Source organism: Rousettus aegyptiacus, unplaced genomic scaffold (assembly GCF_014176215.1).
Source record: "Rousettus aegyptiacus isolate mRouAeg1 unplaced genomic scaffold, mRouAeg1.p scaffold_m13_p_3, whole genome shotgun sequence".
NCBI classification, from domain to species: Eukaryota; Metazoa; Chordata; class Mammalia; order Chiroptera; family Pteropodidae; genus Rousettus; species Rousettus aegyptiacus.
In genome coordinates, this window is record NW_023416306.1 from 16,497,121 (window position 1) to 16,520,170 (window position 23,050).

General features: G+C 52.8%; 1 protein-coding gene across 4 annotated transcripts in view; it reads left to right on the top strand.

Annotated features, from left to right (window-relative positions):
* WHRN (whirlin) overlaps positions 1-23,050 on the top strand; it is a 79,050-nt gene that overhangs the window by 53,182 nt on the left and 2,818 nt on the right. For 2 of the 4 annotated variants that reach the window (XM_016152579.2, XM_016152589.2), the window contains exons 4-10: positions 3,111-3,313; positions 4,430-4,466; positions 5,669-5,881; positions 6,712-6,921; positions 10,004-10,036; positions 20,808-20,879; positions 22,016-22,529. In XM_016152579.2, the coding sequence (XP_016008065.2) occupies positions 3,111-3,313; positions 4,430-4,466; positions 5,669-5,881; positions 6,712-6,921; positions 10,004-10,036; positions 20,808-20,879; positions 22,016-22,529 (1,282 nt within the window). The remainder of the gene's footprint in view (positions 1-3,110; positions 3,314-4,429; positions 4,467-5,668; positions 5,882-6,711; positions 6,922-10,003; positions 10,037-20,807; positions 20,880-22,015; positions 22,530-23,050) is intronic. The other 2 variants (XM_016152599.2, XM_016152602.2) reach the window with 1 other exon arrangement.

The following is a 23,050-nucleotide window of genomic DNA, read 5'->3' on the forward strand; positions in this document are numbered from 1 at the left end:
CCCACACTGCCTCTCATGAGGGGAAAATGCGACTAGCACAGCAAATCTGTGCTTTCGCAATTACTAATGCTTAGGATGAGGCAGAAGCAAGTGGCGTGCTGGTCATTTACGGGACTGTGTACGAACAGGTGCCAGGCTCGGGGCGAAGGACAAAGTTTGGAAGCCATAGCACCAAATCAGCCCCCACCCCAAGCACCATTGTCCCAGCGGTTGCTGACACTCCCACTCCAGAGTTGCCAGATTTAGCTAGTAAAAATACAGGACGCCCATTTACATTTGAGTTGCAGATAAACAAAGAATACTTTTTTTCGCGTGCTTGTCCCATACAGTATTTGAGACGTTCTCTCCCTAACCTCGCTGTGGAGGGCCAGGTGGATAGATGCCTGTAGAATATAGTTGTCCCTTCCTTTGTTCTCCTAGGCCTGGACCTGTAGGGAGAGGCCTGTCCACAAAATGATGTCCTCGCATATCTTGTCTCTCAGATGCTACTTCCTTTAATTAAACTCTGGGATGAAATCATGTATATGGGAAAGATTAAAATTGATTCCTTTTGCTTCACGAAAGCCAAAGCTATTGAGAGGGATACTTAAAAGAAAAAAAAAAAAAAGCACTTCGGCAGATGACAAGTACAGCCTGGGCTCCAGCTGTGGGGGCAGCTGGACAGAGGGGGGAGGCAGAGCTGCTGCAGGAGGTTGGGATAGTTCATGACTTGAGTGCGAATGGGCCCAGCAGGGAGTGAGTTTCCCCTCCACTCTCATTAGTCTTCTTTGCCACAGCTCTGCTTCTTGGCATCCAGGAAATCCGACTGGAGAGATGCCGAGAGGGGGCTGCCGAGGCAAGGTGGGAAGTGGCAAAGGTCATACCTTCATGCATAAACAACTTATTGAGCACTTGCTGTGTGCCCAGCCCTCTCCCAGGAGTCTAGCTGGGGCTGCCTAAGTTCTCAGGGACCCAGGTTCTCGACCAGGGAGCTCAGTGATACCAAAAAAGAGAGAATCATGATATTGTTGGTGGTAGGAGAAATAGATGCTGATGACTAGAAATTTGGAGAACAATCTGGGCTAGCCGCGCCCTTTTTATACCTGAGGAAACTGAGGAACAGAATCTGTTGGGGGGTTCATTAGAGCTCACAAGGCATTGACGTTGCAGATCCAGTATTTGAACCCAGGTCTGATGGTCTTCGAAACCCTTAACCACACTACGTTGCTGCCTTCTGGATTGGGGGCGGTGGGGACGGGGGTCATTGGAGATTTTTAAGCAGGGATGGATGTCGTGAAAGTTAAAATCAGTGGGCGTTCAGATAGGGGTGCTGCGGCCAGGGCTGGGGAGTGCTGGCTGGAGAGTGGCTTTGGATATGCTGGGTTTGAAGTGATCCTGCGTGTCCCGAGGCAGAGCTCCTGACAGCAGCCCAGTAGGAGAAGGCAGTAGGGCCTTGGGGCCAGCCTGACCTGGGTCTGCATCCTAGCTGTCCTCTTCACTAGTTCTGTGACCACCTCTCTGAGCCTTTGTTTTCTCTCCGGCAAGATGGAGAGCAATGATACCTGATCTGCAGGATATTGGGGACATTAAATAAGGAAAAATATGTAAAGAGACAGACAAGGTGCCTGGCACATAGTCAGCATCTGGTAGGTAAATAGCGGTTTGAAATTTGGGGCTACAGGCTGATGTAGTGTGCTGGTGCCGAGATGGTCTCAGAGCTAGGGATGGAGGGGAATGGGTATCTTACTTTTGATTCGTTCGATAAATTTTCATTAAATTCCCACTGTGTACCAGGCCCTGGGGATACTTTGTGGAGAAGCCAATGAGAAAACCCAAGTATAGTACAAAATCGAGCTCTCTGCGGACTAGGAGCCGCATGAGAGCAGGAGCAGGTCCGTCCTGCTCCCTTGGCGGTCGTCTTGGCCGAGCCCGGCACCGAGCCCGGCACCGAGCAGGTGTGCAGGAAGTGCTGTGGAGTGGGGTCGTGGAGGCCGAGGTGCACAGGGCCTTCTTTGGGCATGTCAGCGCCGGCGCAGAGGGAAGGCGGAAAGTCGGAAAGTCTGAACCGCTGGTTGTACTGGAAACTCCCCAACTGCAGGCGAGGTGTTACAGACAGGAAACTGGGGACCGGGGTTTCAGTTCTCAGCCTCGTCACCACGTCTTCTTTTCTCCTCTTTTTCTTCCAAATTCTCATTTGGCTCATCTTTTCCAAATCTTGCTTTGAAAAATGCTGGAAGAACCCTCTAGGGGTTGATCATGTGTCAGCAGCAAGCCTGGGAAGCTGGGGAGAAGGAAAAGCAGCCATGAATAACGGGCATTATGAGGCTGCCCTTCAAGGCCAAGTGGGAGGTGACCCCGGGTAGCCCTTCCCCAGCCACGGGCCATAGTCACATCTATAACAGGAAGAGAAACGCAGGACCCTCCAAGTTTAAACATGCTCTAAGTCTTTTAGAAATGCCCGTCTCACACTGCAGCTTCTTCTCATCCAACCCCTTCTATTTTTGTCACATATTTTTATTGGAAGCCTGGGGTTTTTTTTTTTTTTTCTCACTTCTTTATCCTTTCATTAAAAACGTGTTTTTACATTACAAAGTAAAACTCCTTGCTTGTTGTAAGAATCCAAGCAATATGTTATACCTTTAACAGGAGGCTGGTTTTCTCGTTTATTGCTTTTTTTTTCTTGAGTAAATTAAAATCTTGTTTACGTGTGAAGGTAATATAGGAATGCATACTCGAGGTAAAAATCTCAACAATGTAGCAGCATAGAAGGCAATACCGGAAGTCTATCTTCACGCCTCTTGCCTTGTCTTACTCTCAATTCCACTCCCATTCTGGCCTCTGGGATGATTGTTTGTTTTCTGGATAAGGGGACATTTTGGAATCTCATTGTAAACCCATCCTTCAAAGCCATTGCTAGATTGAGGGGAGATGGCCCATTCTAGTGGCGGGAGCATGGGCTCAGACACACTGGCTGTGTGACCCTCAGGCATCTACGTAACCTCTCTGAGCCTCAGTGACCTCTTTGACACGCTGGCCAGGAGGAGGATTGCGATCAAGGCTCCAAAGCCCCTGGCGTGAGTTGATGTCATGCAAACAGCCCAGGTGATTGTATTGTGTCGTGTTCTTGGCAGGTTGGCGACCAGATTCTGGAGGTGAATGGGCGGAGCTTTCTCAACATCCTGCATGACGAGGCGGTCAAGCTGCTCAAGTCATCCCAGCACCTCATCCTGACGGTGAAGGACGTCGGGAGGCTGCCCCATGCCCGAACCACTGTGGACGAGACCAAGTGGATCGCCAGTTCCAGGATTGGGGTCACCACCATGAGCTCGGCTGGGTCAGACCGCACTGCTCACTCCGAGCCCCAGGGCCCCAGGCCTTTTCCGAAAGCCACGTCCCTATCTGTAAAGATTGCACCAGTCCTCAGAACCTTGGGTTCCAGCACCAGGGTCTCTTTTGTTTTATGGGCATGACCACGGCCACATTCCTTGTCCTCTCCTGGCCTCAGTTTCCCATGGAAAGCTAAACTGCACGATAGAGCTCTCATTCTTTATTTGTCTCTGACAAATCACTTAACTTATTTTTGGGCCTTTAGTTGCTTTGTCTGAAAAATGAGTCATAAACTCTGCCCCTCTCCCAGATCTGTGAGTGAAGATCCCATGAGTTAACCTAGCTGAAAGGGTCTTGGGCGTCATAAAATGAGACCGAGTTGCCAGATGGCCCCATAGTTGCTAATGTTGTAATGTGTCGCCCTTGAATTTCCATCGGCAGTCTCCGACAGGGTGGTGGCCCTTCCGGATCAATACGCTCTAGAGCGTCTCTCTCTCTTCCTTCCCTCCCTCCCGCCCTTCCTTTCTTCCTTTCCTCCCTCCTTTTCTCTTCCCTCATTTCCTTTCTACTCTCTCTCTCTCTCTCTCTTTTCACCTGCACAGTATTAAAAAAATGTTTTAATTCATTGCCTGCATTTAAAAAGATACCTGATTTTCCATTTTAAAAAGGGGAGAAACTGGATTTCTGCCTGCTTCTTTAAAATCAGAGATTCTGGCAGCCCGAGCCCACATTTTATTTTTGTGAAACCATGGGCCAGAGCTGCATTGCACCCGAGGGTTGCATCTCCAGAGCTCCAGCTTGCCCCTGTCTCATTCTCCTAAGGATTGGCCTGGCCCCAAGGCCAACGTCAGTCGCCCCTTATTCTCTCCTCTCCTTGTGTTACCTGCCTGGTCCCAACTCGGGAATCCACCTTGCCTGGTTTTCAAAGCTCTCTCCAGTGAGCATGGGAAGCCAGAAGCCACCCATCTGTCCTGGGGTTCATGTTCCCCTGTGTAGCCCCCACGAGCGGAGCCTGCGGTTTTCTCAAAGCATTGCTCATCCCGCTGCAGGTCAGCCTTGCCCTTGGCCGTGACTCTCTGAACTGCTCAGACATGCAGCTGAACATGCTTTTCTTTCTTGATAGGTTTCCTGGGGACCTCACCACAGAGGCGACAGACAAGGTAGGGTCCCTCCGTATGCGAGTATCCTCGGCTTCTCCTTAGCTTCCATACTGGGGCCTCTGGGCCTGGCAGAGGGTGCAAGCGACTCAGTCACACAGTTTCTTCCATGTGGGCAGCCCGTTGGCTGTCCGTATGTCCATCCTCCATTCCACACACACCTGTGAGAACTGCCAGGTTTCGGGCACCACCTTGGACATTTGGGTCAAGGCAGTGAACACAACTGATCAAATCCCTGCCCTTGTGGTGATCACCCCCAGTGAAGGAGGCACACATGAACACAAAACAAACCTACACACACATCTAATCACGAAAGATGTTCAGGGACATCAAGGCAAGGTGCGCTAGGCGATATGAGAGGATACCAGATGAGACTCTAATTTAGATGCGGGAGGGGAGAGGAACGGGCGAAGGCTGTCTGCAGTACTGACGTGGCATTTGGGCTGTGAACCGAACGTCAGATCGACGTTGTGGAGACAAGGTCTGGTGAAGGAGCGGGAGGGGGCGGACGTAGTCCGAGGGCACAGCATGTGCCGGAGCCCTGAGGCAGGCAGGGGGCCTAGCCTGTCGGAAGAAAGGAGAGTGTGAGGGCATGCAGCGAGTGAGGGGACGTTGGGACCAAGGTGACAACAGGCGGCATGGCCAGATGGGCTTTGTGGACCACGTAAGAGGTCTGGCTGCTCACCTGATATCACGGGATGCAGAGGAGGAGATTGTGTCTTTAGAAGACCATTTCAGCCGTTCTGTGCAAGTGACACAGAGAGGCAGAGGAGAGACCAGATGGCGTCCGAGACACAGCCGAGGATGGTAGAGACGGTGGTGGGGAGGGGGTGCAATGTGCGCGCTCATCTGAGCTCCATTTTGGAAATAAAGTTACTATTATCCCCAGTTTATCAACATCCCCAAGGGAGATGTTGAAACCCAGAGACTAAAATGGGAACCTTAATAACATTGCTCGCCTCTGAATGGTCGCAAGGATCTGATGAGATAACATACGTAAAAGTGTCACGGAAGCCATAAAGCCCTGAGAATGTGCACCAGGCCACGTACGCTGAGAATGTGCCGACGACGTCCCCTGTGGGTTTGCTGGGAGGACCAACGCCCCTGAGGGACCAGCTTCGTCCCTCAGCAGTGTGGTCGCTGGCTTGTTCTTGTCTCCTGAGCAGCTCAGAATCCTCAGGCCTCTGTTTTCCTCTCTCTCTCAGCTGGGATTTTACAAGGGGCCAGCCGGCTCCCAGGTGACCCTGAGCAGCCTGGGGAACCAGACGCGTGTGCTGCTGGAGGAGCAGGCCCGGCACCTGCTCAACGAGCAGGAGCGCGCCACCATGGCCTACTACCTGGAGGAGTACCGTGGCGGCAATGTCTCTGTGGAGGCCCTCGTCATGGCCCTGTTTGAGCTGCTCAACACCCACGCCAAGGTGACCTGCACCCCTCCTCGGGCAAGGCAGGAGGTAGTGGGGCCTGGTGGGGGGCTGGTGGGGCCTGGCTTCAGCTCTCGAGGGCTCTGCATCCTTCCCTGCTTCCCTTAGTCCCCCACTACTTTCCTGAGAACCCACAAGAGGTCAGGCCTAAACTGTACCCTGGGCAGAGACTGGTGACCAAGACAGCCCCCCCTGCCCTGGGGAAGCCCACAGACTCCTGGGGAGACAGTCGAAGTCCCCTGTGATCGGGGCCCTAACACCGTGGCTTCCACTGCTGAGTGCACGTTTAGAATCATCTGGATGGCTCTTAAAAAGCACTGCCCAGGCCCCACCCCGGGTTGGTTGACCACACATCTGTGGAAGGCAGCCACCCACCGGCAATTTTTACAAGCGCCCAGGTAGCTGACATGCTGCCAGCTTTGAGAACCCTGCTCTAGTGGAAATCTGAGTTTCCGAAGCTATGTAAAGGAAGAAATGATTAAATCTACTGGGAGTGGTTACATTTGGGAAGACTTCACAGAAGAAACACAATTTGGAAAGAACTAGGGGGAAGGGCATTCTAGGTGAAAGGGACAGCAAAGGCTTCCGGTGTGTTCAGGGAGTCGCAGTCATGCATGCTAAGGCGCCAGGAGGAGGAGTCAGATGATGCCGGCCCAGCATCCAGGGGAAGGCGTTTGGACTGTTCCCGAGGGCAATGGGGAGCCACGGAAGGTTAAAGAGGAGAGGCCAATGGCCAACTTTGCATGCAGGTCATTTGGGGTAACAGAGGACCATCCCACCTGCTAGCAGGGTTCCTTGATGAGTGCCCTGCTTGTCCTCACCTCCAGTTCTCACTCCTCTCCGAGGTGAGAGGCACCATCTCCCCCCAAGACCTGGACCGCTTCGACCACCTGGTGCTGAGGCGGGAGATCGAGTCGATGAAAGCCCGGCAGCCCCCGGGCCCTGGGACTGGGGACACCTACTCCACGGTCTCCTACAGTGACACGGGCTCATCCACCGGCAGCCACGGCACCTCCACCACTGTCAGCTCGGCCAGGGTGAGTGCCCCCACCCTGTCACTGGGGTTCATGAAGTCTGTGAAGTCAGCCAACCATGGATTAAAAATAATTCGGAAAGGAAAAATCCTAGAATGCTCCAAAAGGCAAAACTTGAATCTGCCCTGCCGAGCACTATGCTGAATCCAGGAGAATGAGGTGGTGTGTAGGCGTACCTTGCTATGGCCCATATGCAAATATAGGTTATATGCAAATACTGTGCCATTTTATATAAGAATCTTGAGCCTCCACAGATTTTGGTATCCACGTAGAGTCCTAGAACCAATCCCTATGGATACTAGGGGGCGACTGTACTGGCTTCGAAGTAAGACCACCCCTTACCAGCTCCGTGCTTGCCTTTCTGAGCCTCGGTTTCTTCACCTGTAAAAACTTCATAATTGTTATGTGCCTGCTGCATGCCATGCACAGGCTCTAAGAGAACAGATGTGACCCTGCCTCATGGGGCTCACAGTCTGGGGAGTCGGGCTGAGGGAACAAGGTAAAAAACACAAGTAATAGGACAAATATTTAAAAACTAATGGCAAGCTATGGGAGACTCCCATAGGAAACCGCTCAGTGCATTCATGGCAGTGGTCATGCGACTTGGGTCTTCTTCCAAGACACGCCCTCTTCTCTTGGAGCCCCAAGTTCATCCTGATTTTTTCCCAGACTTGCCAGCCCCCCAGAAAAGCGTCTGGTCCATCTCAGGGCGTGGCTCTGCCCCCAGAATGCTCAGAGGCAAATTAATCCCAGGAGGCCTTGCGAGGAAAGGGCAGCGAAAGTGCCTTGCTATCTATCCATCATGGGGAACAACCAGTTGTGACCATCCAGGCAGAGGGAAGAGCCGGGCAGGAAGTCAGGAGAGCTGGCTGGACTCCATACTCTCCTTTCCCATCTGGATCATTTCTCACCTCTCCTATAGAAAGAGAAGGGAAAGTCACGTTTCTCAAGCACTGTTGCTCCCAGATACTGAAACGGGAGCTCTTACGTGTGGAATCTCAGTTAGACTCGGGACAGATGTAGTTAGTGGGGCTGCTGGAGAAGGAGCCGCTCCGAGGGCATGCCGATGTGTGGGGCTGCAGACACAGGCGGTCAGTGGGCGCAGATGAGCTTGCACCCACCAGGAAACAGCCCTGGAGCGTGCATGCCTTTCTTTTGCAAACCCCAATTCCCAGTGTGGCTTCTTTTTTTTTTTTTTTTTTTTAACTCTGGGAATCTGAGTTTGTGGGGGAATTTTAACACCTCTTTCTCCTACTCCTATGATCCCCAAGAGTCTTTGTCCCTTCCTGTGGTGACCAGGAAGCTGCCATGCATTCATCCAGGATCTGGATGTGGCTGCAGGGGAGGCAATGTCACACTTTGGGATAAGCAGGTCACTTCTGGTGCAGGGCGAAGGCTGTCCTCTGCCTGAGGCTGCCTGTTTGGCTCTGTGCGTATGCTCTAATGTGTCTTGATAATGTCCTCTTGGGGCTTCAAGAGCACTGAGTCATCACTCTGAAACCTGAGGGTTTGCAGACTAGTTCTGGGATGGTCCCTTTAGAATCCAGGACGTGAAATCCAATGGGCGGGAGGGGGTGTGTTCTAGTCTGAGAGGCGGGACATTTAGGTTTAAGCCCCTTTCCTTTGGGCCTCAGTTTCCAATGGGTAAAATGGCCTGAGGCTCTTGCTGGCTCTGGTCAGGCTTCAGGACTAGGAGGAGTGACTATTATGCCACCACTAGGGAGGGTGACTATTATACCTGGGAAGGACTCTGGGCAGGGGTCCCAGCCCTAGCTCAGCACTGGCCTGCGATGACCTTGTCCCACCCAGGGGTCTCTCCCATATCTGAGAAGTGCTGCCCCTGGCCAGTCTGGGCCCCAGCTGTGGCAGTTGTCTCTCTGCCCTGCCAGAGAGACCCTCTCTGTGAATTGGGGCACCTTGGGGAAGGCAGACTTCAGAAAGCCCAAGGGATGATTTTGAGCAGGGGGTTTGGGGAAGTAGGTGGAAGGGGTCCCCAAGCTTCTGAGATATGAATAGCGGTGGGCGTCTGTGACCTGATAGCACTTGCACGTCAGATCAAGACTAACCAAGGCCAGGGGGACCCCTCAGAGGTGGAGCCTACGAAGTCGTGCAGGCAGGAGAGGCAGTGTGGAAAGAAGGTCGCTTCACCCCTCGGTGCCTCAGCTTTCCCACTTGCTTCCTTGACCCCTCCCAGTAACTAAGAGTGGCAAGCACTGCCGTGATCTCCATTTTTCTCAGTGGTGCCGCTTTCCCCAGCTTATTGGGAAGATTAAATGGTGAGCACCTCCCAACTAATGCCTGCCCCCCCAGAGATGCTGCCCACACCCTGAGGGCAGGTGAAGCCTCTGTTCTTTTGGCCCTCCCTCAACCTGACTGGGAAAACCACCCCCCAGAGGATTTGCATCCGGGGCCTTACAGACTCTTGGAGGCTTCTGGAAAGCCCTGTGCTGAGGATCTGCCACTTCATCCCGCCCTAGGCGCCCTCCACAGCGGGGGTTCCCATTCTCAGACTCTGAGCTTCTCTGCCACCACAAGACTTAGGCCTCCTGGAAATCCAGGTCTTCTCCAATCAAATCTTCTGAATGGGGTCTTCCTTCAGGCTCTGCCTTTTATTAGCAGGTGTCACCTTGGGCAAGTCACTTTCCTTCTCTGCGCATCAGTTTGTCCATCTGCCTAATGGGAATAATGGTTCCAGCCTCCCCCTGCTAGGAAGTCCCAGGGTTGCCCCAAGGTGGATGACCATCTCCTGAAAGCCCTTCTCAAGGACCAGTATCCTTTCTGCTGAGCAGCAGGGAACCCTGGTTTCCTTCAAGTTGGCGCTTAGAATGAAGCAGTGCTGACTATAGCAACAGAGCCTTTTCTTCCCCATTCCTCCTTTACCCAAAGCACTCCAAGTGAAAAGAGAATTGTGTTTATTCTGCTTCTGCGTGTGTGTGTGTGCGCGCGCGTGTGTGTGTGCGCGCGTGTGTGTGTGTGCGCGTGTGCGTGCACACATGCATTTGAGAGGTTTTGCTGTGCCCACCTCATCCCTAATATTTATTTGATGTATTTTTCTTTTTGCCTTTTGCCCACCCTTCCTCCCCAGGAGCGGCTGCTGTGGCTTATAGACCTGATGGAGGTACCGTCCTTTCTGCCAGGTGGGGCTGTGGGAGTCCCTTAGCTGGGGCAGAGGTAGGGGGCCATGGCCCTTCTTGCCACCCCCTTTACGTCTGCACCCAGCCCCAGAGGGGACCCGGGGTTCTTCTTGGTGCTCATTATCTCTCCCATTCAACAGTTCATCAGGTTTTCTCAGGCTCTGGAGTTGAAAGTGCCCTCTCTTCAAATTCCGGCTCTGCTACTTCCTTGCTATGTGACCTCAGGAAATGGTTTCTCCTCTCTGAGCTCAGGTTTAGGATCTATAAATCGAGGAAGATAATTTCTGTGCTGTGCAACTGTTGAGAGACCCCTTAGCCTGTGATATGTTAGACGCCCTGTCTGTCTGGATGTTTTCCTTCCTACTTCACATGCCCTGGCTGTCTGTGTGTGCTTCAGCCCTTAGCTCACATGCCACCACTTCTAAAAAGACTTCCCTGATCCTCTCAGGGGGGCAGGGAGTGACTTGCAGCGTCTGGTCTCTCCAATCTGTTGGGCTTCCTGTTGTTGTGGCTCTTGTCTCATTATAGTCTAATAATGTTTAAAAGCCTGGCCAGTTACCTCTCTTGACCAGGGGCTGCTTGGGAGCAGCAGCTGTGTCTGGAGTCACCACTGAATCCCTAGTGCTCAGCACGGAGCCTGACCCATAATTGGGGCCTTTCTTAATTATAATAGTAGCTTGCATTTGTCAAGAGTTCTCCGTGGCGCTGGGATCATGCTTCCCAATTGTATCTTCCTTGACCTTCCCAGTAACAAAGAGTGGCAAGTACTGCCGTGATCTCCATTTTACTCAGAAGAAAATTGAAGCTCAAGGTGAAGGGACAACTTGCTCAAGGTCACTCCGCTAGTGAGTGAGGGAGTCAGGATTCAGCCCAGGCCTCCTGGCCTCTGAGCTGCTGCTCTGAACCCTGCTGTCTGGCTATGATGCCTCCCCGAAGGAGCCCAGCAGCTGCTTGTTAACGTCATCTGTCTGTCTGTCTGTCTTTCTGTCTCTCTGTCTGCTTAACTGTCTTCTCCCTCCCCCCTTCTCTTCCTTCTGTCCTGTTAACAAATACCGGTTGGGTGCTTGCTCTGTGCTATATACAGTCGTGGGTGCTGGGGTACGGTGGGGAACAACAAAGAAGTCCTTTCCATATGGAATTTAGGAGTTGGGCAGGGATGACAGATGAAGAACTGAAATATGCAGCATAAGTGGTAAAAAGTGCTAAGGAGAAAAATAAACCAGGAAGGAGGAGGAGTTGGGATGGTCAGGACACTTGAGTAAAGACTGGAAGAGCTGAAGGAGATGGTTATGCCCACCTCTGGGGAAGAGCCTTCGAACAGAGGGAACGACAAGTGCTCCCTGAGGCAGGAGCAAGCCCGGGGTGTCTGAGCAAAGTCGAGGGGGTTGTGAGGCTGGAGCGGGGTGAGTGCAGGGAAGAGCAGTGGCAGATTGTGGGCTCGAGACTTTGACTTTGACCCTAAGTGAAGTGGGAGCCATTGGCAGGTTAGAGCAGGACTGACATGGTCTGACTTAGTTTGAACCGGATGTTGCTGATGGTTGAGACTAGATGAGGATGGGTTTGTACGAAGAACAGGTTCAGTCCCAAGAAGAGCCTGAGTTGGGAGGTGGGGGGCGTGTTGTACAGCTTGAGCTGCTGAAGAATGTGATGACGGGCTCTGCAGGCACCAGCTCTTGCTGCTGCCTGGTCACTCCTGGCTTAGTGTCTCCTGGGAACCCCCTTCTTCCACACACACAGCAGGTTTCAGACTGAATACCCCATACTGCCTGCGTGCGGAGCCCCCTCCTCCTGGAAGCCCCTCCTACAGGAGGGCACCAGGAGACATACACGTCCTCTACTTTGTTCCTACCATGCAATATGCCCTCAGGAAAGCCCCTCACCCACCATCAGCCTCAGTCTCTCCATCTGTACGAGCAAGGCAGACCACCTCCATTAAGGCTCCTCTAACTCAGAGTCCTCTCTCTGTTGGGCGATGGTGGGAAAGACTCCAGGGAGGTCTGGCAAGGAATGGCAGCTCTATATTCCCATCTCTCCTCTGTACCTTTGGACAAAGACTGCAGCATTATTGCAAAGAGAGAGAGTATACAAAATAATATGTATTGTCTACCAAGTGCCAGGTGCTGATCTCCAGCAACACCATGTATTAGCGAGTTTTGCTGTAGTCATGCTGAGTAACAAACAACCCCCAAATCTGGGTGGACGATAATCAAAAACATTTCTGTCTTATAGCCAAAATCCCTGCCCTCATGGAGCTCATGTGCTTTTCATATCTACATTAAAGTGACTGTCACAGTGCTTTAACCTCTTCCTGAGTTTGCCTCCCTCAGTAAGCAGGGAGAGGTCGTGGATGTGGTAAGGGACCACATCTTTCTCCTTTCGGTGTCTCTAGTGCCAACCCAGGGCCTGGAACAGACTGGGGGCCCAGGAAATGTGGAGCAGAAACTGAAATGAAACTATACTCTTGGCCACTCAGGATTCTCTTCTAACGTCTGGCCTTCTAAACATTCGCCTCCCTCATCGTAGGAAAATGTCCTTTGTCCTCAGATAACTGGCTATCAGTGACCCAGATGCCCCAGATGGTTATCCCGAATGGAGCTATTTTCCATTTAGCCTGAATTCCCTGGATCATGCTGCATGGTTATCAATCTCATGTTAAGCGTAGCTCCTTCTACAGCCGTTTTCCCTCACACCAGACACAATCAATCAACGCAAATCAGATGCAGCCTGTCCCCGTCGACAAATTGTGTTTATTTCTCATTTGTCTAATAGAGACTCAGCCCTGGGAATTTTTTGCTGCCTCCAAACAATATCATGCCTCTCCCATAAAGAAGTCAGCTAAGAGAGCTGAGAGGCAGGAAGGAAAGCCTGCCCACCAATTCTTGAATTCTTCATCTCGTGTAAGCAGGCCTGTGGTGGAGGGGCTTAAGTGCACGAGCTCTGGAATCCCACGCATGACTCTCCTGACTAGTAGCCATGTCACCTTGGGCAGGTGACTTAAGTTTTCAGAGCCTCAGTTTCTGCATCTGAACCTTGGGCTGATCAGACCGGCTATCTGTCCTGAAGATTCAGTGAGGTCAGGAGTGGGCTTGCAGGTGTGGATTGTATTGAAACTCTAAAGGTTGGCAAAGGGCACTGGAGAGAATTACAGAGGAAAAGGGGTTGTGGAAGTCAAGGCCAGACTTGTCCCCACAGAGCAGACACCAGTGAGGTGGAGGTGGGGTACGGTGGCAGCTGGGATTTACCCCAGCATTAACCACACTTTTTCACCTGGATTCGAAAAGTTTTGCGCTTCAGGCCTCCCGTGTGCCTGGAAAGGGACTCCTTGGGCCTGCCTCTAAAATCTTTCTGCTTTTCTCGCCCTGCAGTAAGGTGAGAAGGGGCGCTGGTCATCGCTGTCAGCTCTTTGCTGCATAGGCCTCCCTGCCATGGCCTCCACGCCCCCCTCCTCATCCAGGCCAAAAGCTCAGGCCCGTCTAAGACTCCTCTAGCCACAGAGATACCTGATTGCCAAGGCCGCTTTTTCCAGAAACAGGAAACAAACTGTTAGAGAGCCTTCTCCCACTTGCTGCCTTGGTCCAACCTGATGGATTTAGAGAGTCTACTTCGGGGGCAAGTCCTCCCCCTGTCCCAGTGGGGAGTAGGAGAAACCCATCTATTCACTCACTCATTCACTCAGCCACTCCTTTATTTATGCGGCAAGCATTCATTTGGTTCCTCCTACATGCCAGACTCTGAGCGGGGCACTGGTCGCCATGAGCAAGAGACAGCAGGGCCTGCCCTCCTGAGCTTCACAAGTCCAGTCTGGGAGGCAGCTTCAAATCAAATTCCTACTCTGATAAGTGGGTTGAAGGGTGGTGTCAGAGCATGGGATCGGGGGCCCGGCCAGTCTGAGGCATCAGGGAGAGATGTCTGAGCTAAGAAAGAAAGTCATTCTCACCAATGAGGCAGTTTAGGGGGCCAGGGGAGGGCCCCAATCTTCAAGACCCAGTGGATGCTCAAAAAGACTGCAAGAGGTCAATGGGGCCAGAGCACTGGGACTGAAAGAGGACAGGGGGGGAGGGTCAGCAGCCGGAGGTGCCAGGGACGTGAGTTTAATTTTAAAACCGTGGGACACCATTGAGGGTCCTCAGTAAGGAAGTGACACGATCTCGTTTGCATCTTTTGAGATGTCTCTCCTATGTGTGGAGAGAGCTCAGAGGGGCACGTGAATGGGGGTGACCCTGTCCAGGTGCGGAGGTATGTTGTCGGGTGCTGTCCAGGTGCGGAGGTAGCCCTATCCCAGGAAGCTGCCTGGTGCCCCAGCAGCCCCATGGCGAGGCCGGAGTTTGCCTTTCTCCTTGAGCCCATTCCCACCTGAGAGTCCTCAGCTTGCGTCCCCCGTGGCCTAGAACCATAAATACACCAGAGCGTTGGTGACCTGCAGGGTAGCTCAGCTGGAGTCTGAAGTAAGGACTGTTTCTCCCAGTCGGTCCTTTGCAGAACATCAGCCCTTTTGCATGAGGACTCGGGGGGTGCCGGAAACTGTTTCTGCCAAACAGAACCAAGTCCTCAGGGGTCAGAGCCTATTGGAACATGGGCCAGCCCTTGCTCTGCTCGGAGCCCCCATTTTCCCAGCTGTAAAGTGGCAGAGTTGGACTAAGCATTGGCCCAAGACTGTGGGGAGCCCTTCGTCTTTCCTGCGCCATGGATCCATCTGGCAAGCCGGCAGATCCTGGCGACCCCTTCTCAGAATAACAGTTTTAAATGTTTAAGTATAAAATATGTACATAGGATTACATAGGAAACAAAATCATCATGCAACGCCATTTTTCAAATACCAAAACAAATTTTCAAACGTGTGCTTCCTTATTTGCACGCCCAATCACGAGGCCTGGCAGTGGTGGGTTGAGGGCTGTGCTCGGAAGTCCCGATGAGCAAAAATGGGCTTTTGTGGCATCTGCGACAGTGGAATGTGATATGAAAGATCTGTGACTTCGGTTGGTGACTATGTCACAGGCACTGCTGATACTGCTGGGCTGTGTCGCCTCCATTCGTAAGGGAAGGAAATGCTACATTTCACGTAGAGGTGAATGAAAGTAAGGATGCAGCGTTTTCGCCAAGTTCACAGTCCCCTGCGTTCCCTCCTGGAGCCCTGGTTTCCGTTGTCCTAAAGGCTCTTCCAGCCCTGCCCTGGAGATTCTGGGTCACGCCCATCTGTCCACTGAATGACAGCTTTTGCCTAAGACCATTGGGAGGGAGATGAAACCGGGCAGAAGGAAGCACGGTCTGTCTACACCCCACAGGCTTCCCGGGGCGAGGCGGTGACCCCTCACCTCAGGAGGCTTCCCAGGGACTTTTCCGCCTCTCTGATTTGGTGGTCAAATATGACAGCAGGAGCGGTCAAGCTGACAGCCCACCCAGCAAGTGTCCCCTGCCGTGGGGTCCTGTCCCTCCCAGTCCACTCCTCCGGCCTTCCCTGTCAACCTCCAGACTTCCTCCGCACTCCGTTCTTGGAGAGGTTGGGAGCAGGATGTCCCGTCTCCCCCAGCAGTGACCCATGACCCTCTTGGACACTTAGACCTGTCCCTTGCACTCTGGGTGGCCCCATTGCCCCCACCCTCCCACCCTACCCCCACCAGGAAGGCCAGGACTTTCTGGCTGTGCCCAGCTCACATGGCTGTCATACTGCGCCCACCACCCTGTCTTTCCTGGGGTGACAAGCTCCCCTTCCCAAGCCTGGGCTCTGGCCGCCCCACCAGGCCCGGCTTTTCTCTCACCTTTTCTTCCTCTTTCTCCCTTCGCTCTCCCTCTCTTTTCTCCCAAATCCTCTCCTTTTTCTTCTCTCTTATTCCCGCTCTTCCCTCTCTAGTTTCCCCTCCCTCTCCCTGTGTCCTGTGACCTTCCAGAAGCCTTTTGACTCAGTTTCAAATTTTTCCGCATATCCTCGAGCATTTGCTGGGGGCAGGGGTGGGGGGAGCCTATTGTCCTGACATCATGGTAAAGCAGCAAAAAGAACAAAGAGCTGAAAATAGCACCTTTATGTAAGAGCCCTCCCATTGTAATGAGGGGATGGAGGTCTAGAAACCCGGGAATTGGCCTGGAGGGAGGGGGGGGGGAGGAAAGGGAGGGGCCTCATTTTGCCGAGATGGCACCTGGGCCATGCAAGCCACCGTTTCCAAGATCAGGCGTCTACCTGGCAGAGGTCCATGCAGGTGATTGCCACTCATCACTTCATTTCATTTTATCCCCATGGTTCCCTCAAACCAAACTCCTGGGATATCTGGGCCCTGATTGAGCCAACTCAGACAAAAAGGAGGGTGTTTTGGTTTTGTTTTTTCTCTGAAAAGAAAGAGATTTTCTGAATCGCCACAGATTGGAGATGAAAGAGTTGAGGGACCAGGTCCTTGGGGGTACCCTGGATCTTGCGGGAAGCAGTCTGGATAATAGTCAGATCTTAAATAAGATTCGGCTTCCTGCCCTATCTTTGCTGTGTGACCTTGGGCATGTGGCCTTCCCTCTCTGAGCCCTCGGTCACCTCAGCTGTAGAATGGATGAAGGATCCCACCTGGTAGGATTAATTGAGCTACTGGGTCTATTCCCTCAGTTGGTCTCTGGCCTCATTGGTGCAGGAGGAGGAGGGGGCCAAGATGCTGGGGGTGGGGGAGGGCCAGGATGCACAGGCCAGTTCCTGTGTGAGCTCTGACCTTGATCCTCCTCTCAAAGCCTGCTCCGTGAGTGTTTCTGCTGACACATCCCCCAGGTTCTTAGCCTGCTGTCTGCAGCTATTTCAGATGCACAAAGAACATGGCTCGGGGACTCGGGGCTCCTGAGCGTCTGGATTCAGCAGATGGAGTCTGGCAGGGCTGGGCTCTGACCCGTCTGCCATTTGCTCCACTTCAAGCCTCCCTCCCAGGGCTGGACGTTTGTCCCTCTCCGCATTTCCTTTCCTCCCTTCCATCCTTGCCTTCTGTCTCCCCTCCAGGATGTCATTAACAGCAGAGAATGGCTGAAGCCAGGGGCCAACGATGGCTGTGTTCTCTCTTGGTTCAGAGAGAGTTGCTTCCAGGGCCCTCTGGTTCCTATAGTACCAGGGTCCTATCCAGTTCTGGAGTCGGGTAGGGCTGGCTGCATGGGCTTTCGACCTGGGTTAGAAACCTGATTAGCTGTAGAATGGCCTGTGACCTTGGACAAGTCACTTCCCTTGGGTATAAAAGATGTGAGTTGAGGGGAATCATAGTGCCTGCCTCACTCTGAGAATCTAATGAGATCATGTAAGGGGAAAGCCTCGCAGGGGGCCTGGCACATATTAGGTTCTCTAATTTGTCGTTCTCTGATCTCCTTTCTAAGAGATAGTCGTACCCTCCCTGTAATGCATGGCAAGAATGGCAAGGACGTGCTTGTGTTGTCAGGCTCTGGAGCCTTAATTTCCCCCTCTCATGGGCGCTTTTTACAACTGCCAGCCACATCAGCGATCCCCAGCAGGAGTTTGTGGGCAGCTTCTGTGTGCGTGGCCCTCTGGTAGGTGTTGGGGACACAGTGACCTGCTCATCTTTTATCCGCGTGAGCTTTCCTCATAAGTCAAGGCTGCCTGATAAATGTTTGTTGAGTGACTAAACGAATGCTTGAAACTCCTAATGTGTCAGAACAGGACAGAATCCAATGTCCTTGGTCCCGTCATGGATATCGTCTGAGTCCCCAGGTGCCTGCACGTTGAATCTCAGGGTCAGGCGGCAGTGCTGCATTTGAGTGTGGTGGAGGCCCCTCTTATCTTTGCTGTAGGCACTTCTCAGGCTTCTGACCCTCTCCAGGCCCCCTGCCAAGTCTTGGGAAGTCGCTCACTGCATGTAACCGGCCCTGCCTTGCCATTCACCTTGATTCTGGATGGTCTGTGTCGCTCAGCCGGACTACTTCCCGCGGGCAGTAGCGTTTGGTTTTGGGGTTTGGAGGGGTTGTACGGGAGGGCTGCAGTTTCCTCTCCCTCAAGATGTTCACACGGGCCAGGCAGGGCACGTTTTGCAACTGTTTGGTTGCCGGGTCGCGTTTGCAAGGTCCCTGGCTTCTCACGTGTGTAACAGTCACCCCCGCTCGTGTATTGTGCCCTGCTCTATTCTGAGAATTTTTTTAGGTGTTAATATGTCAATCCCACGAGGGAAGGGCTGCTGTTAACCCATTTTACAGATGAGGAAACTGAAGCACAGAGCACTTAAGTGATTTGCTCACCGTCAGTCAGCTAGAAGTGGCAGAGCTGGGTGTGATCTCAAAGAAGCCAAACCAGTGCCGCCAATCAGTGGGTGAAAGAGTTTCCCATTGCTCTGCCTCCCGAGGATCCCCCGCTGTCCCTGCGTCACTGAGGCTGTCAGCAGCAACTTCCTGTGAGGCACTGTGCAGGAGATGGGGTCGGAGAGAGCAGGCGCCCATCAGGAGGCTGAGGTTCGCATGCAAGCCTCAACTTCGTTGGTAAATGGGGCAGTTTTCCTGGCCTGACTTTGCCCCAGAGGCATCCTGAGACCAGACGGGGAGCCCTGGGAGTGAGAGGCTCAGAGCAGGGCGGAGGGGTACGGGGCAAGCATCTTGTTAGTTGGCGGGTTCCCATGACTAGTCTCTATGATCCCGTGCCCTTTGCTACCCAGAATGCTCAAGGCTTCGGGAGGATCCCTGGAGATGGGGATCAGTGTAGATGACCCAGTGGCCTCTGCCCTAGGGGATATGGAGTTGGGAGGACCTTCCATTCCCACCTGTTGCCCTCACCCTCATTCAAGCCACCATGACTGCTCTCCACAATGACAGCAGTAATTGCCTTGCTTAATTCTCTGCCTCCTCAGGCCTCCTCCCCGTGATGACCAGAGTGATTGATTCATTTACCCATCGATCCATTCGAGGATTCATTAATTTGCTTAGTAAATATTTATCAAGCAGCCACTGTCCTGAACACCGAGGACAGAGTAGAGACCAGGTAGTCACAAGTCCTGCCTCTGAGGAGTTTTTTTTTATCCTACTGACAGATAATAAGCAAATTAATAGTATAACATCAGGTAGTAATAAATCTCCTATAGAAAAATGAGGCAGCATCAGAGGTTAGACAGAGCGGTGTGTAGCAGGGAAGGGGTGCTGTTTTAGGCAGGGCTGGTCCAGGGAGGCCTCACTGATGCCAGAACTAACTGAAGCGAGGGAGTGAGCCAGGAGCAGAGTGGTCAGGGCTCAGTGAGTGCAAAGGCCCTGAGGCAGAACTATCCTATCCAGTTGGAGGAGTAATTGGAAAGGGCTCAGTCACTAAGCACAATGAGTACAGAATTTGAAATTTTCTCCAAGTAAGATAGAAAGGCCCTGGAGGATTATGAGCTTGGGGGTGGGGGGGACATTATCTGACTTATGTTTCAAGGATTACACCCTAGCCACTAGGTGAAAAATAGTGATCAGTGTAAAGGAGAGAAATAAAGCAGGATAGGGGCTGGGCATTGTAATTTTGGGTGGGTTGTCAGGGTAGGCCTTTTTGAGGAGGTGGTATTTGTGTAAGGTCTTGAAGGAGGTGAGCAAATGGAACAAGCTTCGTGGCTAGCCAAGGGGACCGATGTTCCAGGCAGAGGGAACAGCCCCTGTGGGGGCCCTGGTATGCCTGCCTTGTTCTAACGTGGCTTGAGAGGAATTAAGCAAAGGGGAGCCTCACAGAAGGCAAATTTGACCACATATCCATGGCAACCCACTACCTGCAGGCTTTTCAAGCATCTCCGTGTTCGACTCACGTGGAACCGCTGGATGCATCTCAAACAAACATTCTCTATCCTTTCTGCTTTACGCACACCTTTCCCTCTAGAGCACCCATTGTTCCCTCTTTTGCCCAGCTCATCCACAAGACTCAACTTTTAACTGTTCTCCCTCCTCCAGGAAGTCTTCCTTGATAACCCTTCCCCAGCTACATTATGTTCCTGTGTTTCCTCACTCTGAGCAGAGTCTCCTCTGTACTTGTTTGTGTCAGCCCCATTTTCTTTCAGGAAGGCATGGGTCGTGTCTCACCTCCTCTGTGTCTCAGGCCCTGTCACTCTGGAGCATTGAGACTGCCCAGTACTGATCTCTGCACTTGAGACTTGAATCAGGTGTTGGTCACGGAGGCTTTGCCATTCTCGGCTCTGTTGGGTGGAGAAATGGCCTCCCCGAGTACTCAGGAAAGACCAGTGTAGAGAGGAGCACTGCTCAGGTTCCCAGGAAAGCCCTAGAGATGGCCTTTCGGCAGCTCAGTCGCCTGAGGGAGCATTCGGCTTCTTCTGGTGATTCAGAGAAGGAAGGAAGAAACTACCGGCAATTTTGCAAAATAAGGTTCGTTTAAATCTTAACCACCCTCCTCACTATTAAAACCATTAGAATTAGGGGAGAGAGAGACTTTCCCCATCCACCTCTTGTTTGCATCTTGTCATATGTACACCTTCCTGGGATTCTGTCAGCGAGCAACGGAGAGAGGACCCTTGGGACTTGTTTAGCAGCACCAAGCTTCAGAAATTTCCAGCCAAGGCCAGAGCCACCACATGGCATCTCCAGGTGGTTCCTGGGAGGCCTGGAAATAATCAGAAAGTCTCAAAGAAAAATTGATTTTAAAACGACCAGCGAGGAAATCGACATTAATTTTAACGCATAAAATAAATCCCAGTGGAGCGGGGCATGTCAGGAGTCACGTAAACCACGTGGAGATATCACAGAGCCCATAGATTTTGGAGTTCTAGAGAGCAAACTGATACTTTCTTCTTGGTTTATATTTGCTCACATTGCTTTCTTCTCTATTCATAGAATACTCTGGACCTGGAGGAAACTGGAGAGGCCGTCCAGGGCACTGCGAACACCCTCCCAGATATTTCCCTGGTAAGAGGCTCTCTGGCACCTTCCTTGCCCTCTGTGGTCTGCCCAAGACCCCAGGGACTGCGAGCCACTGGGAGGGGACAGAGGATCCAGCTGTGGGCTCTAGACCCAGCCCCAGACTTGCGCACAAGTGTGTCCCTCCGTCACCTCCAGCAGGGGCCAGGATGGCTCTTTCCAGGCATTTAGGTGGGGCTGTCAGGCTGTTTCACCCTTCGCCCAGTTGGTGTTATTTTTGATATGTTAATCTGAATGTTATCATAGTAAATACTGAAAGATGAAGAGAACTCCCTGAAGGGGTCATATGACTGGGCTGGAAATAGAAGTTAAATGTGACCTCGTATCCATGTCCAAACATCAGCAGCTTAAGGCCGTGTCACTTTGTGACTCTGACCCAAATAACTTTCGAATGACCTAGGCTCTGGAGCCAGTCTGCCTGGGTCCAAATTCCACATCTGCCACTGACCATGACTTTGGGCAAGTTTCCTAACCTCTCTGTGCCTCGATTTTCCCATCGGTAAAATGAGGGATAAGAATAGTGTACCTGCCCCATAAGTGTGTGCAAGGGTTGGTTAGTTATTTTAAGTGAAGTATTGGGAACAGCGCCTGTGCCGCCATCAAAGCTGTGCAAGTGTCAGATGTTGGTGTGGGCAGAGCGGGTATTATAATGACAGCACCTGTGCCTTGCCCAGGGCCACATAGCACCCTAGCCCATGTGTCCTTCCTCCTTGTGTCCATGCTGTCCCCCTCCGGTCCTGGCACACTTCCTATCTCTCATAGCCACAATAAGCCCCTAAAAAGAAAAGTCAAAGAAATGCCTCTTTTGTTTTTCCATTCTCCTCATCCCGGCTCTAATTAAGTCTGGTTCCCTGAGACAAGCCCCGGCTGGTGCCAAGAACTTCAATTCCCAAAGGTAACGATGCTGTCCCCAGAGATGCAGCCAAGATCCTGATGCTTATCGGCTGCTGAGATGCTAGGAGAAGTTTTCCACTCGATGTTGCATTATTCAGAGCAGTGTGGCCAAGAGCAGACAGTGCGGGGACAGAATTCCAGCCGGGCCTGGCCCACTTGGCTGTCAGATCTCCCCTCTTCCAGCTGCAATGGGCTCTGACTCCTTCTACTCTTGTTGGGTCTTTTGGCAGGATGATGTCAAATCCACGGCCGAGGGGCTGCCTAGCTACAGGGCGCCACCTCCCGCACCAGCTCTGGCTCAACTGAGGAAGCCGGGAAGCCAGGACCTGCAGCCGCCTTCCTCCACTTCTTCCCACTCGGGCATCGTCTTCTCGGCTCCACGGAACTGCAGCCCGCCAGTGGGCACCACACCCACCCCAGGGGCTCCCTCAGCACAGGACTCGCCCTCCTCCCCCATCTATGCCTCCGTTTCCCCTGCCAACCCCAGCGCCAAAAGGCCACTGGATACCCATCTGGCCCTGGTCAACCAACACCCCATAGGCCCCTTCCCGCGGGTCCAGTCCCCGCCACACCTGAAAAGCCCCCCAGCAGAGGCCGCACTGGCAGGGGGCTGCCTCCCGCCACCCTCCCCATCCGGCCGCCCAGACCAGACAGGCACAAACCAGCACTTTGTCATGGTGGAGGTGCACCGCCCGGACAGCGAGCCCGACGTGAACGAAGTGAGGGCGCTGCCCCAGACACGCAGTGAGTACTGGCAGACCCTGGGGGCGGGACCAGGGTGCCCAGCGTGCGATCCCCTCTGGGCTGATCTGCCCCTCAACACAGAGAAGGCAGGACCAGGTGCTCTCCCAGCGAGGGGTCTTCTGGCCCAGGCGTTCCCCTGCTCGGGGTCAGGGTGGTTGGGGAAGAGGGTCCTAAGTCCCCATTTACGGGCCTGGGAGTTGGAGATGTGAGTGTGAGTCTTGGCTCTACCATGTACAAGCTGTGTGGCTGTGGATGAGCTGCTGTTCCTCTCTGAGCTGCTTTTCCAACCTAGAGTGGAGATGACAGTGACAGCCCTGCCGGGCCCCTATGAGTGCTGGGCTCTTCCCCTCGCGCCCCCAACCCTGGTCACCCTGTGTTCACCTACCAGTCTTCCCCCACATAAAACTAAACGTTTTGATGTCAGGGTGATCTCTGCCCCCAGGGCCGGGCACAGAGCAAGTGCTGGGGGATAGGTGGACTCCTGGAAGTCTCCTGACTTGGGGCGGCAGGGTCAGAGTGCA